At 34.5% G+C, this 17,514-nt stretch overlaps 1 protein-coding gene and 1 long non-coding RNA gene across 4 annotated transcripts; both read right to left on the bottom strand.

The window, feature by feature from the left end:
- Positions 1-77: 77 nt before the first annotated feature.
- On the bottom strand, positions 78-17,006 carry LOC118279789 (protein hook). Of its 3 annotated transcripts, none has more exons than XM_035599547.2 (13): positions 16,745-17,006; positions 15,905-16,057; positions 14,705-14,821; positions 14,192-14,286; positions 12,518-12,643; positions 10,979-11,266; positions 5,697-5,948; positions 5,075-5,255; positions 4,446-4,564; positions 4,154-4,298; positions 3,520-3,693; positions 3,107-3,212; positions 78-2,828 (listed from the first exon to the last, which is right to left on the bottom strand). In XM_035599547.2, the coding sequence occupies exons 1-13, from the start codon at positions 16,830-16,832 to the stop codon at positions 2,591-2,593; spliced, it is 2,082 nt and encodes a 693-aa protein (XP_035455440.1). In that variant the 5' UTR covers positions 16,833-17,006; the 3' UTR covers positions 78-2,590. The 3 variants fall into 3 exon arrangements, with proteins under 3 accessions (XP_035455440.1, XP_035455450.1, XP_035455460.1); XM_035599557.2 differs by having other exon boundaries at positions 12,518-12,634; XM_035599567.2 differs by lacking the exon at positions 16,745-17,006 and adding an exon at positions 16,247-16,361.
- LOC126911487 (uncharacterized) lies at positions 6,968-9,462 on the bottom strand. Its single transcript, XR_007706009.1, has 2 exons — positions 7,666-9,462; positions 6,968-7,309 (listed from the first exon to the last, which is right to left on the bottom strand). It is a non-coding gene; the product is annotated as an uncharacterized LOC126911487 (long non-coding RNA).
- Positions 17,007-17,514: the final 508 nt, after the last annotated feature.

The following is a 17,514-nucleotide window of genomic DNA, read 5'->3' as shown; positions in this document are numbered from 1 at the left end:
TATTTACTGTAATTCCTTTCCTTGAACTTAAAGGTTTGTATAATAGGGGTTTGTGTGAGGTAAAAACAAAAATAATATAAGGTATATTAAAAAATCCAAAACTATATTGTCATCATTAACAATAAATTACAATTTATACTAAAATTAAATAAATAATTTGCACTGCTCCGCATCAATAGTTCCATTCACTGTACTGATACTGTTACCAGTATGAATTAAATCGTAATTTTACACAGATACATAATAAAATGCATAATAATTGATATAATCTATACATATTGACAATAATAATGTTTGATTCGATTGCTAATGTGATAATAATAGTTTACAAAAATTAACAAATAATAAATTCTGATTAGACAAGACTTCGGTTACAACATTTATAAATATTAACAAAATACTGATATAAAACGATGTTATAAACATTACGATAATTATTATCTTAAAATATATGTAGTGCACGAAGCTTAGATTTGTTCTAGGATCACACATATTTGTTAACCTAAACTAAAATAAGGTAATTAGCGGAAAATACAATATTGTCACAGTTTAAGGAAAGTATTATAAGGCGTACGCCATTTTTATAAATATACAATATTATCGGTTATATATTCTGTCAAAATTAGGTATATCTCGAAGGGACGGGAATAGATTAGCTCAAGGACTTTACACCATAGCTTTGTATCCCATGAACCATACAGTACAGTTATATACTGCTATCTTATCACGAATATCACCTACTGATCTACAAGAATCATTGAACTCCAATGACCTTTAAAAAAACGAAAATATACTAAAGGTGATGTATAGAAAATCACAAATAATAATAACGAAGTAAATAGTAGACTTTACAACTTCAAGAAGAATAGAATACAGATTGATAGAATATAAATAATTATTTGAAATCATAGTTAAGAGATTATATAGGTAATAGGTACATTGTATGATCATTCATTTTTGGTTATGGTAAATCTCAAGAGCTGATACGAGTAAAGCGTAATTATAGAAAATATCTCCTTCAATTAAGCTTATTTTTCTTGGCTATTCTACTCTAAAACATTTTCTAACATTTCTTTTGAGAAAGCACCACTAGAGGTGAATTTTCAACACCGAATATATTTTAACCACCAATATTGAAAAAATAAGTAAATTTTAAATTTAAATAAACCTTAATGACGCATGGAAATACATATTTATAATTTTGTAATCAACCCATAAGGCAATATATTGAAGTGGCATCAATACGGTAGAAAAGTCTTGGCATTTCCAAGTTGCGCAATTACGAGACTATTGCGAAAAAATTACGCAATATATTCCGCACTTTGCGCAAGCTCGTCCTTTTAACTAATAAATTAGAATATTTTTTGTTCAAATTAATTATTATTATTTAGCGTTAAAAATGAAAGAGTTAAAAAATATTGCGTAGTTTCGAGTTTATGTAGAGCAACAAAATAACTCCGGTCCATATTGTAGTTATTTTTATTTTTACAAGACAACATTGTCTTGTAAAAATCTGTTTTGTTCAGTAGACAGATACAAATTAATGCATTTGTTGCAAGTGAAACTCTTATGTCTTAAGACTTAACACGTTAAAGATCACATGTTGAAATCTATGGACTTTTGGTGATGAAATGATCGATTACTTTGAATAGAACAAAGGGCTTATGAGGGCCATACTACCTTTGTTAACTTTCTCTTCTGAATATTTTAACCTTTCAACATTTTATCGTCAATACCTAGCTAGAAAATCACAAAATAATACATAACTAAATATTGCAATTTTTTCTAAAAGTTTCTTCACATTGATAATAGCTAATTTAACCAGGTGGTTACATTTCGTGCTTTATAATTTAATCTAAAATAATTAACACATATCATGAGCAAAATTAGTACTCAAAAAATGTCTTTTTCATACAAAGAGACATTATTTAGGAAATAATTGTAATAAAGTGTCTACTTAGGTCACATAACATGTTCTTATAATACAGAATGTGTCTTTATTTAAAACTAACATCTGCCCCACTGGGACTATTTTGCAGCACGTCTTTACGTACGGATATTACAATAGATACAAAAATTATATGTGATTTCAAGTGACGTAGAAATAACAGAACATTAATAGATGGAAGAGACCGCTCGGCCAGCGACCAATCACGTTAGTGTAAATAGTTATACACAAATATTATTTATTTACAAAAGATACACATATCCTGGCCAATCACAAATATAAGTTCGCTCAAACCGATGGGTAATGGAACACATTGTGGACTTATTTCCGTGTTTCTCCGTGAACACTTATGCGCTAGTTACTCTTAGTACACAGCATCGGAATACATACAGTAAATTAAACTGTCTGGTTTCAAGGATGCCTCCTTGAAAGTAGACAGGCATTTTTGTCAAATACAGTTTCGATTTTGACAGCAGTTTTGTGATGTTTAGTAAGCAATCTCAATCCAAAATCGGTAAATTAAGATCGATTTTTGACATTACTTATATGGAGTTTCTGTCAAAAACTAATCCAGAGATTTTGGATAAAGATTAGACCGATGACTGACGTACGTTGGTTCCCGAGCGTGTAGACTTACATGCGTCACTGCGCGGGCGCGGGCGGCGCGGGGCTGGGCGCGGCATGCGGTCGCGGGCGCGGCGGCTGGCGACGCTGGCGCGCCAGGAAGGAGTGGCCCGCCGACAGCAGCGTGAAGCGCGTGTCCACGGCGTCGCGGTGGCAGCGCGCGCCCAGCGCGTACCACGCGCTCGTCAGCAGCCGCTGCTCGCTGGCACCCGCCGCGCCGCCGCCGCGCGCGCTGTCCTCCGCACTGCCAGACCAACTGTAGATACACAGATCCCTTTAATATTTTTATCACTCCTTATTATAGAGCTACTGAAATACATGCTTCATATAGGTTACTTTTATTTAGCGTAAAAATGTGTTAATTTAACATTAAAACTTTTTAAATATAACGTAAATTATCTCTCTACATCCTATAGATTTCGGCCTTTTGATTTAAAAAAACAAACTCGTACTCATGGTTGACTAGAAATAACAAACGACACGGCAATAAATCGAAGTTACAATCAGAATAAGACTAAAATAAAATATACTCACTCATTCCTATTACTCGCTGCTGGTGCGATCTCGGGCCTCGAGGGTCCAGCCCCGGCGCCCGCCGCACGAGAGTAACCTAATGTTATGTCTGACAGAGACGGTTGAGCTGCAAATAGATACACAAAATTTATTTACTTCTTCCTGCAGAAAAGGAAGAACTAAGAGCCTAACATCATCAGACTGCCACTGCCACTGCCAAGCGAAGGCTTCTTTTTACACGGAGAAGGTATGAGCATTAATCACTATGCTTGCTCAAGTCGGGTCAGTGCTTTATTATCCTTGATAAATATATTAGGCAAGGATTATTCTTGATAGTCCTTGATAATTAAGGATTATCCTTAATAGTGATTAACACTGAGCCGCCTGGCTACACTTTATCGAAATGAAGTATGACATATTAGGTATATACTCACCAGAGGCTCTAGGATCTAGCGACTTAATAACATCCTTAGCCTTCTCCAGGCACTTCTTGTATTTATCCTCAGTGGCCAACAGTTCCGCGTCCCTCGCCGCTACCGCCTCTTGTAACTTTGTGATTCTCCGCCGCTCCTCCGCTAAGGCCGCTTGTAATTCTTCTACTTGCAATGCTGAAATAATTAAAGGTACGTTACACTTAGAACCGTTCCAATTAACCTCTTGTATCGCGGTATATAAGACAATAGAAAACTCATTGTCTCGCGTAGATCAGTACCCTTAGTATGAGTTTGCTTTACGTTTAAAGTAATCGAAACGCGTGCGGCGCTCTGATTGATCGGCTCAAATAAACCAACCATTCAGAGTACCGAACGCGCTCTCATTACTTTCTCTCTCTCTCATCTGAGGGTCAACTCATACTCAGAGTACTGCGCTCCCTCGATACTACGGGTTAGCGAAAAGTTGATGGAGACCATGCAGTAACCCTCTCTGCTTATCCCAAACCTTTTGAACTGTAATTTCCATGCTACCGTTACATGGAGGACGCCTATAATTCAGCAATGGATTATCACGCTTTGTATGAAAAATAGAGCATTACGCATTTAACAAGTAATAATAATAAGGTTGACTTACATTTCCTCTGATTATCCTCAATAGCAGATGCTAATCTCGGATGCGGTGCCTCTAACGTAGCTTCTAACTGCATGATACGTTGGTTCGCTTCCCGATTCATTGCTCGCTGCTTCTCTAATCGCGCTACATAGTCTTCTAATAGAGCCTGAAAGAATTACAACATATAAAAATTTATTATAAGGACAATTTATTCAACAGTTGTGTATCCTAGCTATGTACAAAATACGACTTTATTTTAAAGACGTAAAGTCGTATATCGCTAATCAAATGTAACTAAAGACATAAACTATACCTGAACAGACGCCTGATCTTGGTTCTGCCTTAACAGTTTGTTTTCGTGTTCCAATCGAATGAGTTGCTCCTTCAGGTCATTGGGGATCAGTTCACGGGACACGTTATCTTCATTGGCACCTGGAATTGTAAATTAAAGATTACATACAAGATCTAAAACTTAAAGTTTCTGAGCAAGTTATCGGTTTGACCATGTAGATATAAGAGCGACTACCGAACAGGGCTTTTCTGTTCAGAAGCAGTAAGTCTGGGAGAGCACCCAATGTATTTGCATAGGACTCTTTACATTCCTGGTTAAAATTGACTTACGATATTTTGACACCTAGATTCAGAACAAAATTTAACATGGGAGAACCAGGCTTCGGCAAGAAAGAGCCAGCTCAATTTATTGAAGTAACACCAAGGCCTCTTAAAAATCAACAATGCACTGTAACTCTTCTCGAGTTATGGGTGTTTATGGGCGACTCAGTGTTGCCAACACTGATTCGCTATTGGTGATATAGTTGTTCCCCCCTCCCATCTCATAAAAATAGTACCTCTGTACTGTACAAATTGTTATTTTCCTTTGAAAATCGAAGATATAAACCTGAAAAGTTTGTTTGTTTTACATTAGCGACAAATTTTATTTACCAGCAGTAATAGTAGAGCAGCGCAGCTCGTCGACGGTGTCCCGCAGCGTGTCCCGCTCGGCCAGCAGCGCGTCCCGCTCGCGCTGCACGGACGCCGCGCGGCTGCTCAGCTTCTTGTTCTCAATCTCCAGCTTGTCCGCCTTCGTTATCTCTGCGTCCAGTTTCTCATTTAGGTCCATTACCTGTAAACAAAATTGGTATATTTAAAACTTTTGGTGTATTGGATTGTATTGTTAGTGTAATGTTATATGTACTGACAGCAAATAGATGACAATCTGTAGTTTCTTCTCACACTTGTGGGACAGTGCTATTTTATTAGCAAACTAGCTGATGGATTATACACTTTGTGACAAATAAAAGTATAACAGTTACCTGCCAATAAAAGTCCCATCAAAATCGGTACAGCCATTTTAAAGATTAATCAGAACAAACAGACAGTCAGTGAAAAATTGAATAAAAATTAATTTGGTTTGTGTAACGTATGCACATTCATATGCATGTAGTGAAATGCGGTTATTTCAATATTACAAAAAGACGCTTAGCCCAGACTAGATAATCTCGATAAACACAATAAATATCAGCTATTAGAGAAATAATATAAAACATAACCAACAATGACTCACTTGTTTCTTATAAATGTCAAGTTGTGCTCGTATCGCGTTCGCTTTAGCGGCGGCCTGTTCATGTTCAATGGCGCGCTGCACGTGCTCCGTATTGGCTCGTTCCAGTAGCTTCACCTGCCTCCTCAAGTCCACGTGTTCCTCCATCCTCTTTTTATAGGAAGCGACCGTAGCTTCTAAAGCTGCTGCCTTAGCAGCCGTCTCTCTTAACGCGTCCAATTCATCCTTTAATGCAACGTTTTCCGAAGCTGCCATCTGGAATTGTAGAACAATAATATTTTAATGTATGAAATGGTGGATTAATGATTTTTTTCTCCCTGAATGAAAAATATTACTAAAGAATAAAGAAAAAAGACTAAATTTTTTATAGCAAACTAGCTGACCCAGCGAACTTCGTACCGCTTTGGCGGAGGATTCAGGCGACTGGGACCACTACATAACTGGGACCGCGGTCCCAGCCGCCTAATTAGTTTTTATTTATTTATTTCCTTAGGCGAGTGGGACCACCCTTAATTTTATCTACAAATCCATTGTTGAAGTACAAGAATTTGTACAGCTAGCACAAAAGTATCACAAATAAAACCAAGTTATTAATTATTTAAAGTTTTCAAATTATGTTTTTTACTGCAGAATGACTACTGGGTCGAATCCCCTCCCCCTAAAAATTATGGCTATTTTAATATTTTTTTTACTTTTTTTTATATCAAAGGTTGTATGCGTCGTAGAAACAAAAAAACGACAAACGGTAGCTAATAACCTTGGCTAACTAATTCATTACTTTTTTCATATGTTTGATAATGTTTTGGTGAGAAAAAAAATCATTTGTGAATTATTTTTACCAAAAAAATCACTATTTTTCAATATTTTCAATTAGGGGTTCAACCCCCATATTATTTTTTTTGTCGATAAAATTTGATGTAGTACTCAGCCTTAACGGGTCCCACCCCTATCACATTGTATAACCTGATTTTTTATAATATTTTTTTTTGTTAACTGTACATTAAAGCAAATTAGGTTATGGTCCCAGTGGACCGATTCAGAAATGTTATCAGGCGACTGGGACCGCGGTCCCAGCTCTTCGTGGTCCCAGTCGCCTGAATCCTCCTTTGGCGTAGCAATGATGCTCTACTTTATTTTGTATAGCTGAGTTATGTATGAGTCCCTATTCAATTTTAATTGGAATCTATAAATATCCTCCATATAAAAATGAATCCATAATTTCCTGATCTCACTTTACCTGAAAAGGACTTTACTAATTTAAAAAAAAAACAAAATATATTTTCATAATAGTGTTTATTTCATAGGATTCAATCATTTCACTGTCCTGCAGGCGCCTTATCGGCTCTGATGCCAATTTTGTGATTATCTGATGGCATGCGGTCTAATGCATTTGTGAATGTCTAATGCATCAGTCTAATGCAACTAATTCATTGTGTTGAAGGAAAAATGTTTGAAGTTGTTCATCACAATGGATCTCTTTACTGAGTTGTGGTGCGCGCAACGCTGATCGACTTCTCTTGCTGAATTGTCCATAAAATATATTTGCAAAAATGTATAGTCTTCAACAGGCACTGGCAATAAGGAACCTGTTTGATGATATATTTGAATCCCTGAATCTGCAAGAATATAAATATGTATATAAATAGGCAATTGTATAGCAAATTGTACCACCATGTGGCTCGCAAAATACTGCCACAATACTTTACATCATTTCAAATTAAAACTACTTTTAACCTCGACATTAAACAGCCTTCCACGGGAGCTTTAGGTAGTAGGCTTTACCAAGAACATCTTGCTCATGCCACTATAAAATACAACATGTTATAAATGTTGCTGATTAAGTCTTCGGATTATAGACTATTATTATGTATTTGATTTATTGTTTACAAAATAAACACATCACTGACTCGACATATTTTGCACCAGCTACATGGTTTTAAAACTAAAAAAAAACGTTTGCCATTATACTTACTTGCTAAAAGTAGGCAAAAAATTGTCTCGTATAACTTTTGTTGCCCCAAATGATGTCATTTGAAAGCAATTATTGTACTGCTGGATATGAGTCAAAAAATGAACCAATGAATGTAGTGGCTCTGGTGGCGGTACCAATGGCGTCAATTTGACTTGGCCGCTGGCGCAACATAATCCAGAGGCTTCATTTTTTAATTTCAATCCCAATGTGGACACACAATGTTCATTAGTCCAATAGCAACAATTTGCTCTGAACTGTAATCAATTGCCACATTATAACTGAATGCAGCTTTGTGGGGATTAAACACAACATTTCTATCTTGATATCGATTCAGTTCAAGTTCATTTCGCGCTTCGCGTTGCTCATCAGTTTGATTTGCTCTTGTATTTCTTTGACTTGCCGTATTTCGAGTTCTGCGGCCTAAGCTTGTACGTCTGGTTGGTAGCATTGTTAAAAACGAAATTCCAACTGAAAATAAAAAGCTCTCATACATTTTCTGCATAACCGTGTATACCAAATTGTAGTATTGTGTAGTCACCAAAAGTTACTAAAAATCAATAATGAAGATGTGAACTTACCTTGATTAACAAACACTTATTAGCAAATAAAAATCTTCTTAGTCTTTAAAACTCGGAGAAATATTAAGATAATCTCTCAGAAATATTGAAAAATATACATTTAATTTTGCATATTTTAAAAAACGCGCAATACGAATGTCAATGTCATTCACACCAATAGACTATATTGAAAGAGCATCGTTTGTTCGAAAACGTGAATAGAAACTTTAATTTACACAAAATAAATTTCTGAACACACGCGTAACTGTTGATAATTTGTCATTATTTCTGAACGCACGCATAATTAATATTTGAGGAATTTCTATTAATGCTTAATGCACTTTTCAACATTTTCAATAGATTAAAAAAATACAGACAATTGTTTATTCACCCTTTTCATAGTTTATGCATAAATGTCAATCATTATTTACAGAATTTGAATTTAGAAACAACAAATATTTGACATGTACAAATGAAAATTTATCGAATCTAGCTTTTGCCCGCGACTTTGTCTGCGTAGTGGTGTTAGTGGTCAAAATGCTGCCGTATGTCATCTAAAATGTGAATTACTTGAGAATATGTTACTGTTAGCATTTTTAAAGATATGTATTCCAAAGAAACCACGACCGCCGATTCATCATTTTATAATCATGATGAAAAGTAGCCAAGGTTATCTATATTATTTTCCTTTAATTTCCTATATATTGCCTATCAATAAAAAAATACATTGTTTCGTTGTTATATTCCAAAAAAAAAAAATCATTCGTGCAAGCGTAACCTCAACACAAACAGGATTACTTTCGCATTCATAACATTAGTATGGTAGTAGGGATATTGGCGATTTAAATAAGTATATGTGTATTTAAATAAGAATCGAACGCGAGTGAAGGCACAGGCAACGTATTAACGAAAATGACGAATTTTCAAGCAAACATTAATCTCCTCTATCAAACATACTACGCCTTCTACCCTTTTTATTAAAAAGTAGCCTATGTTCTTTCGCTCCTCATTAAGTGTCTAAATACAAAATTTCACTGTTACAGCTTTAAAAATGACGAATTTCCATATGACCATTTATCCCTTATTTTTACCCATTCTCCGCTATTTTTTTGCAATAAAAAGTATCAAAGTCTATTCTATCTCAGTACTAAATTCCATCAAAATCGGTTCACTGGTTTAGGCTTGAAAGCGTAATTACAGACAGACAGAGTTACTTTCGCATTTATAATATTAGTAGGGATTCTGTGCTCCAAGTCACCAACGCACACTTATTCAATAGCATTTGTTTTTTAGTATCCAATAGCATTTATCCAACAATGAACTTTATCCAATAGCAATAAAGCTCAAATTGACTCTACGTATTAGTTAGAAAACGTTTGTATGGGATAAAGGAAAGGGCAGTTTTTAGGGTTTTTCCGTCAATTATTTGATATTTTCTCACCTTTTAAACCTTCCCTGGACTTCTACAAATAATTCAAGACAAAAATTTGCCAAATCGGTCCAGCCGTTCTCGAGTTTTAGCGAGACAAAGGAATAGCAATTGATTTTTATATATATAGATTTAAAGTTCACTCAAAGTGTTACTGGGCATTTTTGGCTTTTTGTATGTGTCCACTATATACTAATAGGCTCACCCCCTATTACAAAAGACTTATAACACAAATGGTGAAACGTGGTTGTACATTGTACAGTGGCATTACGTGCCTAATGTGCACCTTTGCCTGCCCCTTCAGGGATAAAAGGCGTATAAGATACGATACGAATTTAAAATTCACTTTCTGTCAGTTATGTCATGAGTTACCGCTATACAGAAAGCACAATAAATTCTAGACTACACACATTATCATATAATCGCAATTATATTTCACCCAAATTCCGGGGATGCAAAAGGACTTTTCTCGTTCTACAGTTCCGCTTCCTACCTCTTAACCAACGAGGCAGTCAGATTAATTAGGTTTTAAATATTAGGTAATTACTGCATCATATCTCTTAAGCATGTTATATAACGGCGCGTGCGCATACAGTGTAACGATACACTGCGCTCTTGGTCTACAAGTTATTATTTTTATTACTATTTACTGAGCCGTTGGCAGCTTTTGTATATGGAAAAAGATAACTTATTACACAGTAAATAACAGTTTAAATCACTACTTCATTACCATATAAATTAACTTCAACTGATTTACAGTCTAACTCCCGTAGTGACATTTTATGATTAGGTACTTAAAGTATTCCTAAGGACTGATTTAAGTGCCCATTAAAAGAAACTAAATAAATAATAGTCAGCATCTAGTCAAATGATTCATAAAGAAAATTATATTCATTCTTTGTATAGCGCTACGATTTCCTTTTTACGTAAGCCATAAATAATAAAGTTAAAGCATGTTAGTAATTAACACGCACTATTACCCAAACCGTCAAGGTCTTCGGCACTGTAAAAATTTTGCACATTTTCAAATAATTAACACCTAAGTTGTTATTCTTACTAAATTACTAGATTATTGCCAAAGAAAAATTCATGAAAGTGCAAACTTTAAAATAAATTATTAAAAGGAAATCAACTTACGCAATACACTTTAAAAAATATACCTTAGAAGCATAAAGTTAAGGTTTCTATTCTAATAATGTTACTGGTTTAGCTTTTAAAAGTGAATAACTCTTGAAGGAATTCAATACAAATCTTACCCAGTTGGGTACGTAGGAGAAGCATTTAACCAATCAAGTAAACCTCCATCAAAAAATCAAACGCAACAAACCTGCAACTCCTCATTCCTAAGCTTCATCAACGCCAACTCCCGCTCTAAAGCATCAGCTCTTGCATGCTGATCATCTCTTTGGAGTTCCACCTTATCCAGTTCATCTTTTAGAGCGTCTAATTGTGACCTCATGGTGGTGTAACGCAATGTGCCAGCATGAGCAGGACCCAGTGAAGCTCCTGCGTCATCTAGCTCCGCCTCTCCTGAGTCGACAACGGCTTCCCGCGCCGCTGTCAACCTCGCCACCTCACTCAACAACGTCATCTTCTCTTCTTGGAGAATTTTAACCTGGAATAGTAAGTAGTTTGTAAGTAAAAAAACTGTGGAATGTGTGGATTAATTTTGAGGACCATTTTTTGTGTGGTAACATGACTCTTTAGATATTTTTTTGTGACTTCTTTTAACCACCAAAGGTTTCAGCGGCAATTACTCTACAATGTTACAGCTACATTAGACTGCACTGTTGGAGTGGTGGTTGGAGAAACTCTTGTTTGATCCACAAATTGTTGTTTCGGGTGTAGATGTCATGTGCATGTGAAATTGTATGTTTGTAAACACACCCGCTATACAAGAGAAAATCCAAGTAGGGCAACGTTTTTATAAAAAAAAAATTTTTCATCAGTTATGTTTGGACTATCTGGGGATAGAGTACTCATTTGCATGTAGGTATTAAGTTTTGGAAAGAAGAAAATTTATGAAGATAATATTAAAATTTACACAGCGACATCTTTTGACTCTGTAGTGAAATTATCGAATCGAATTAAAATATTGCAAATGGCAGGTAAGTGCTTACTGAACGTTATCGAAGTTCAATATAAACTAAAAGCAATATTTGAAAATATAATTTATTTTGGGAACGCATCGATTCTCATTAATTTTAAACAATAAGCAGTTAAGTTATATGATAGTACGTGAGATTATTTTTAAATACCGCCAAAGGCGTAGGTCATTGTTCGATATTTCAGTACAGTAAGTACCTATTAGTCTAATGCAGTCCTATTAAGTTTATAATGCATTCGAAACTCATCTATCTATCAGAAAAAAATCGCAGTAGGTAAACACACTTAAGGTAAATGTGGGTTAAAAAACAAAGCAATCAAGGCACTTAACGATTTGAAAATAAAATAGTTATTGAACACAACTCAGTGTATCATTACACGTGTTTGTTTACACATAAAAATCGTGATTCTTCTGACACAAATGAATGAATGCGTCTCAATTGGAGTCTCCCCATAATGAAGTATAATTTGGGTATAAGCATGTTTACAACTAGCAAAACATTAAATGATAATTTAATATGTTTCAATTAATTAACTAGTAGAAAGCGACAAAACACAGAGAAACTAAAATGCGAAACAGCAGTTTAGTTGAGTTTCACATTAAATTAATGTTTTGGACGGTTGTTTAATATAAACAAATTGTAAGCCGTGAAGTAAATAAGGTAGGTATGGTTTCATAACAGTGAAGCATGAAACGGTACACGGATCGTAAAGTAAGATAATGAGGATGTTTAATTAATAATATAAAATATAAACAAACCTGCGTGTCTAGTTCATGGCACCTCTGCGCGAGGGCTTCTCTCATGTCCGCATCAGACTGCTCGACCGGCGGCGCGTCCAAGCCTACACTGCCACGATTCACGCCCAGCGTTAATGTCTGCAGTTCCTAACACAAAATAATAACATTCTAAACAAACCACTCATTTAATTTCACTGCAACTAACTTTTACTTTCAGGCAAACACCACCGACGCCGGCGGCGCCACGTTCTACTACTGACGGATACACAACGTATTGTCGCATCCACCACCCACTGTATCGTGATCCAAGGACATTAAAAATAAGCGTAACTAACATTGAATTTCTTTACCGCTCCGAGCAATGAGCGTGCAACTTCGAACGTGAAGCAAGACGCTAGCCTTACTAAACTCTTGCGCCGATGCACATTACATTATAAATGCGATCAAATATAATGTAATACTATAATGCATGGAAAGGCGGTCGACAAGCCACATTACTTGTGCCATAAGCAAAAGTTACACTAATTGGTTCTGGATGGATAATGTGATAAAGTGTTTAAGATTTTGTTTTATTACGTATAATGAGGAGTAATCAGTGCTTTTCATCTTTTTGTTGTGATACAGTAACAATGATGGATATCTTATAATCAATCTTTTATAGAATTTGAATTAGTCACAGCTGAGTGGGCACGTCTAGAAAGTTTAGATTTATATCTTCATTTCTTACTTAGTAATGATTTATCTAATGATCATTTCGTCTTATTCTTTTATTTGTCTACTGAAATAGTATAAGCCACTCACGTAAAGGTGATTGTATCCGCACAAAAAACTTTGGATGTATAATTAGATTGCGAATATGAGCACAAGGTCACTTGTAACACACACACACATTAACAATAGGTACACTGAATTTGATTAAGTTTTGGTTCACTGAAATTATTCCCAGAACCAGTGAATATTTTTAGCAATACTTAGCAGTACAAACTGTAACAAATGTTATTTTACTTACATTTATGTTTATTGCCAGACATAAAAGTCAAAGAAAAAAAGGAAATACATTTGGAAATTATTAAAATTAATAGACTATAGCAATGCTGTACCAAAAAGGCAATTAAATACAGGTAACACTTCATTAATGTTCACCTGTTAAAACATTTACGTTGTGTTCAGACAATATAAAACATGATTTTATTTTTTTATCAGTGGACTCGAAACCTAATTTACCACCATTGTGTCTATAAGTAACGAGAAGCATTGGTACCATTGGTTATACAATCAATGGTAATGAGACATTCTCATTGATATTGTTGTCCAACTCATAATATTTCTTACCAGATCTCTAACAAATTATTCTATAGTTCTTACATGTGCTGGCCAGTTGATTCCTTAGGATAGTGTCATGCCATAGTATGGCTAGTAGCATTAGCTGTTTGTTAAATCTTGCTAAAATTGATTTATTATCAGCCTGTTTAGTGTATATGATTTGCAGTATACAACTGTGCACATCATGCATCAACCTTTTATTATTGCTAAGTTTTCTAATAACTTTCTCAATTACTAATACAATTTCTATAATCCCAATGGTACTACAATAATGTTGTGTTGTGCTTACAAATTTGCACCTTAGTTTGTAAGATATAAAGTGCATTTTCATAATTTAGCACTTTGTGCAGAAATAATGTAACCATTTCATACCTGTATTGCTTGCATTATAGATCTTTGACATGAGAGCTCCATTTCCATTATTCTTGTGATGTACTCTTCCTTTTTGACGCAATTTACTGCACAACCTGTTTTGAGAAATATTAGTTAAATATGTGAGGAATGTTTTCATAATAGAAGAGGGTTTATTTAAAGAAGTGTCTACTCCATATCAACCTTGAATAACATGAGCTTTATCAACTGTTAAACCTATTAAGAAGCAATAGTTCCTTATGCAGTTTTCTTAACAAAATTACTAGTTAAAAAAATATTTACTGAATGCTGGCTGAAATTGGAGGCAATACAAATGTTTACAATTTATTAGCTGCAAAATAATCGTCAACGGAATTTCGAACTAACAAATTAGTTAATTCTAATTTCCATATAAAAATGTTTACTTAACAATTACTTATTAACTTTAATGAATGATACAACAATAAAGAACTATTCAAATACTGCAGATAATTAAGGTAATAAAATCAAATATAGGTACAAAATTAGACTTACTTAAAACAAGTTGTAACAGTCGCCCCAAGTCTGAGGCATCGGCAGTCTCAGCTATATTTACTACATCTGGCCTTGAGAACTCTTGTAAACTTAAATTTAGAATATCTTGATGATAATCTGAAACAAGCATTGTTTCTGGTTACTATAGTCCTGCTAACTAAGTAACCTTTTTAAGGGACCGGTACCTATTGCACTACCTGTTATAGTTACTATAAATGTAAGGGCTTGCTATTATTTAAATGTGTTTATCAAAGTATTATTAAAGTTTTCTTTTTCTATCAGTGGGAACATACAATTGGCTTCATTAATCTATCTATGCTTGTTGTTATATAATTTTTGTATTAACTGGTGTTTTCCCTAATATAAAATAAATAAATAAATACAGTTGCGAAAAATTTGTGAGATTAGTTTGTTAGTTGCAATAAATTAACACATAGATTACTTTGGTAATATGGGCAAGGGCACCAGCAGAAGCTAATATTTAACGAGCCTTTTTTTATTTATTTGTTGCAGGACAAATGAATGATAATAATGAGCCTATATGGTCTTTCAAATTTATACACTACAAAAGGTCCCCTGCATCACAAACATAGCTGTAGCGGCTTATTAAGAGATCATATAAAATGAGGGGCCTGTCAGGAGGGCTTAGAATTTATAGCTCAGTACCCTTATTATGAGTTTGCTTTACGTCTAAACGAGAGCGAGTTTGGCGCTCTGAATGGTTGGTAAATTCGAGCTGGCCAATCAGAGTGGCCCATCATGCTATTGTTTCAATTAGTTTAAATGTAAAGCATACTAGCTCATACTAAGGGTACAGATAATGCTCCGCTTCTGTTTATAAATAGAATGTTAAATGGACTGAATAAAATTTCGCTTTTATGCTAATTCAATGTAGAACCAGTTTTACCTGAAAAACTATTGTAATAACAAGTTTTGTTTTAAAAGCAATTTATCTAATTTTCCACAGACTGATAATTAAGTAAGCGAAATAAAATTAATTAGTTCAAGTAATTTGAATGATGAAGTATTGTCTCATTAAGCTGCAACTGCTAGAAAAATTCAGAAGCTCATTTATTTTATTCAAATCAATAGCAAGATAATATTATTGATTAACAATAACATTATACAGTGTTATGAAATTACATTTCATGCAAATGTCTGATAAGTCACTTATCTAGAGATGATTAAACTTGTTCATACCTACAACACCCTCCAATATCTTTTTCAGATTGCTAACTTTTAGCCTCCAATTATGTCCGACGTCTGTTTTTATTTTCAAATTCCATCCCGGTGAAAAATATTCTGGTGCAATTTGTGTGAGTGCCTCCGCAATTGCCACACCATCGGACAGTTCTGAAATAAAAATAAAACTGTTAAAGAATAATTGCAACAATCATAGACACCATGTTACTTTTACTTTTTAAATAAGTCACAAAGGAGGTTAAGTTTTGGTAGCTCTGTTGTTTAAAGTAAAAAGTAGAATGTTTTGCTTATGTTACAATGTTAAATTGAGATTATTAACAGAGTAACCAGTCACTTTACTTTGCGGCATTGTGTGATACACATTTGAAAAAAGTTCAAGGCAATATTAGTCATGATTACAAAACATAACTGTATGAATTTAACTCTATATGAAGTACATAAAATTTTATCTGTTATATGTTCACTAAACACCACTTTTGTACACTAAAGACTTATTTAGCTATAGATTACACTGTGTGTGGGTTGATGAACAATAGCACTGTGGGCAATCACTTCTGTCTACTGATACACATTTCCTAGAAATATGCACTAGACTGTATGACCATTAAACAGTTATCTTCTTTATCCAAGAACACAATGGCGAAAATGACTGCAAATTAAGCAATATCGCAAACTGGAGTGGTGTCTCAATCAAATAAAAACAAGAATAAGTGACGAAATTATCCACTTACTGGGTGCCCTCTAATAGGGAAGTGGGACGAATACCACCGGATTTATAACGTAAATCCTAATCATAACACAACAGGCCCGATTTTAGAATATAAAAGCATAATTTACCTGATGGATTTCCATGTTTTGCTTTAAGATCTAAAGTCTGCAACCACTTAATCAAATTGTCACACAAAACTGCACCATTTGCCTCCATTCTTGACGAAACAATAATGTTACTCTGCGAACTGGCAATGTGTATTCTATTTCCTGATTGTAAACATTATATTATTAGCAAAATAAAGAATAATAAAGGAAAAATTAAATAGAAATAAATGTTTTTCGTAATCCGTAACGCGTGACGTCTGCTTGTGCGTTTGTGAAGTAAGTCAAACTGTCAAACTCGACCAAAGAAGGCAATAAAATAATCTACATTGCTAATGGCTCAAAGTCCAGAAATAAACGAACTCATGACTTCTGTTTAGCGCTGTAGTAATATTTTTCAATTAACGTTACGTTTATAAAAATTCTAAAATTAATTACATCAAAATTTTTCAACGTCCATAACAGGCAACATTTATGAAGACTGTTTATTTATACTATTAGGGACACCGTGGTTCACACAGTGCACGGGTAGGCGAGTAGGGTTTTAAAACAAATGCAGCTGTAATGATTATCATGTTTGAATATTTCCATTTGTAAATTACAAGCTTAGTTAATGACAGCTAATTATTTACTAAATAATATCAACACAATAGTCTAATACACTTTATTACTATGACGTGTTCGCCTTGTCGTTGGGGCAAAAATTGGGTCTCGGTTTCGAATCCTGGGTCGGGCAGTCAGGCAAAAGTATCTTTGAGGTTTTTACGGGTTAAAATTTTTATTAATAGCGAGTC

This window comes from Spodoptera frugiperda, chromosome 15 (assembly GCF_023101765.2).
Source record: "Spodoptera frugiperda isolate SF20-4 chromosome 15, AGI-APGP_CSIRO_Sfru_2.0, whole genome shotgun sequence".
NCBI classification, from domain to species: Eukaryota; Metazoa; Arthropoda; class Insecta; order Lepidoptera; family Noctuidae; genus Spodoptera; species Spodoptera frugiperda.
Note: the sequence above shows the minus strand (reverse complement) of the source record. Positions and strands in the feature narration are given on the sequence as shown.

What these genes read in the sequence shown, in the direction of transcription:
- LOC118279789 (XM_035599547.2), bottom strand. Translation starts at nt 16,832, where the DNA reads ATGGAGGCAAATGGTGCAGTTTTGTGTGACAATTTGATTAAGTGGTTG. An exon ending in AAAACATGGAAATCCATCAG is followed by an intron (nt 16,058 to 16,744) that starts GTAAATTATGCT and finishes TTTTTATTTCAG; the next exon opens with AACTGTCCGATGGTGTGGCA. An exon ending in GCAGCGAGTAATAGGAATGA is followed by an intron (nt 2,829 to 3,106) that starts GTGAGTATATTT and finishes GTGTATCTACAG; the next exon opens with TTGGTCTGGCAGTGCGGAGG.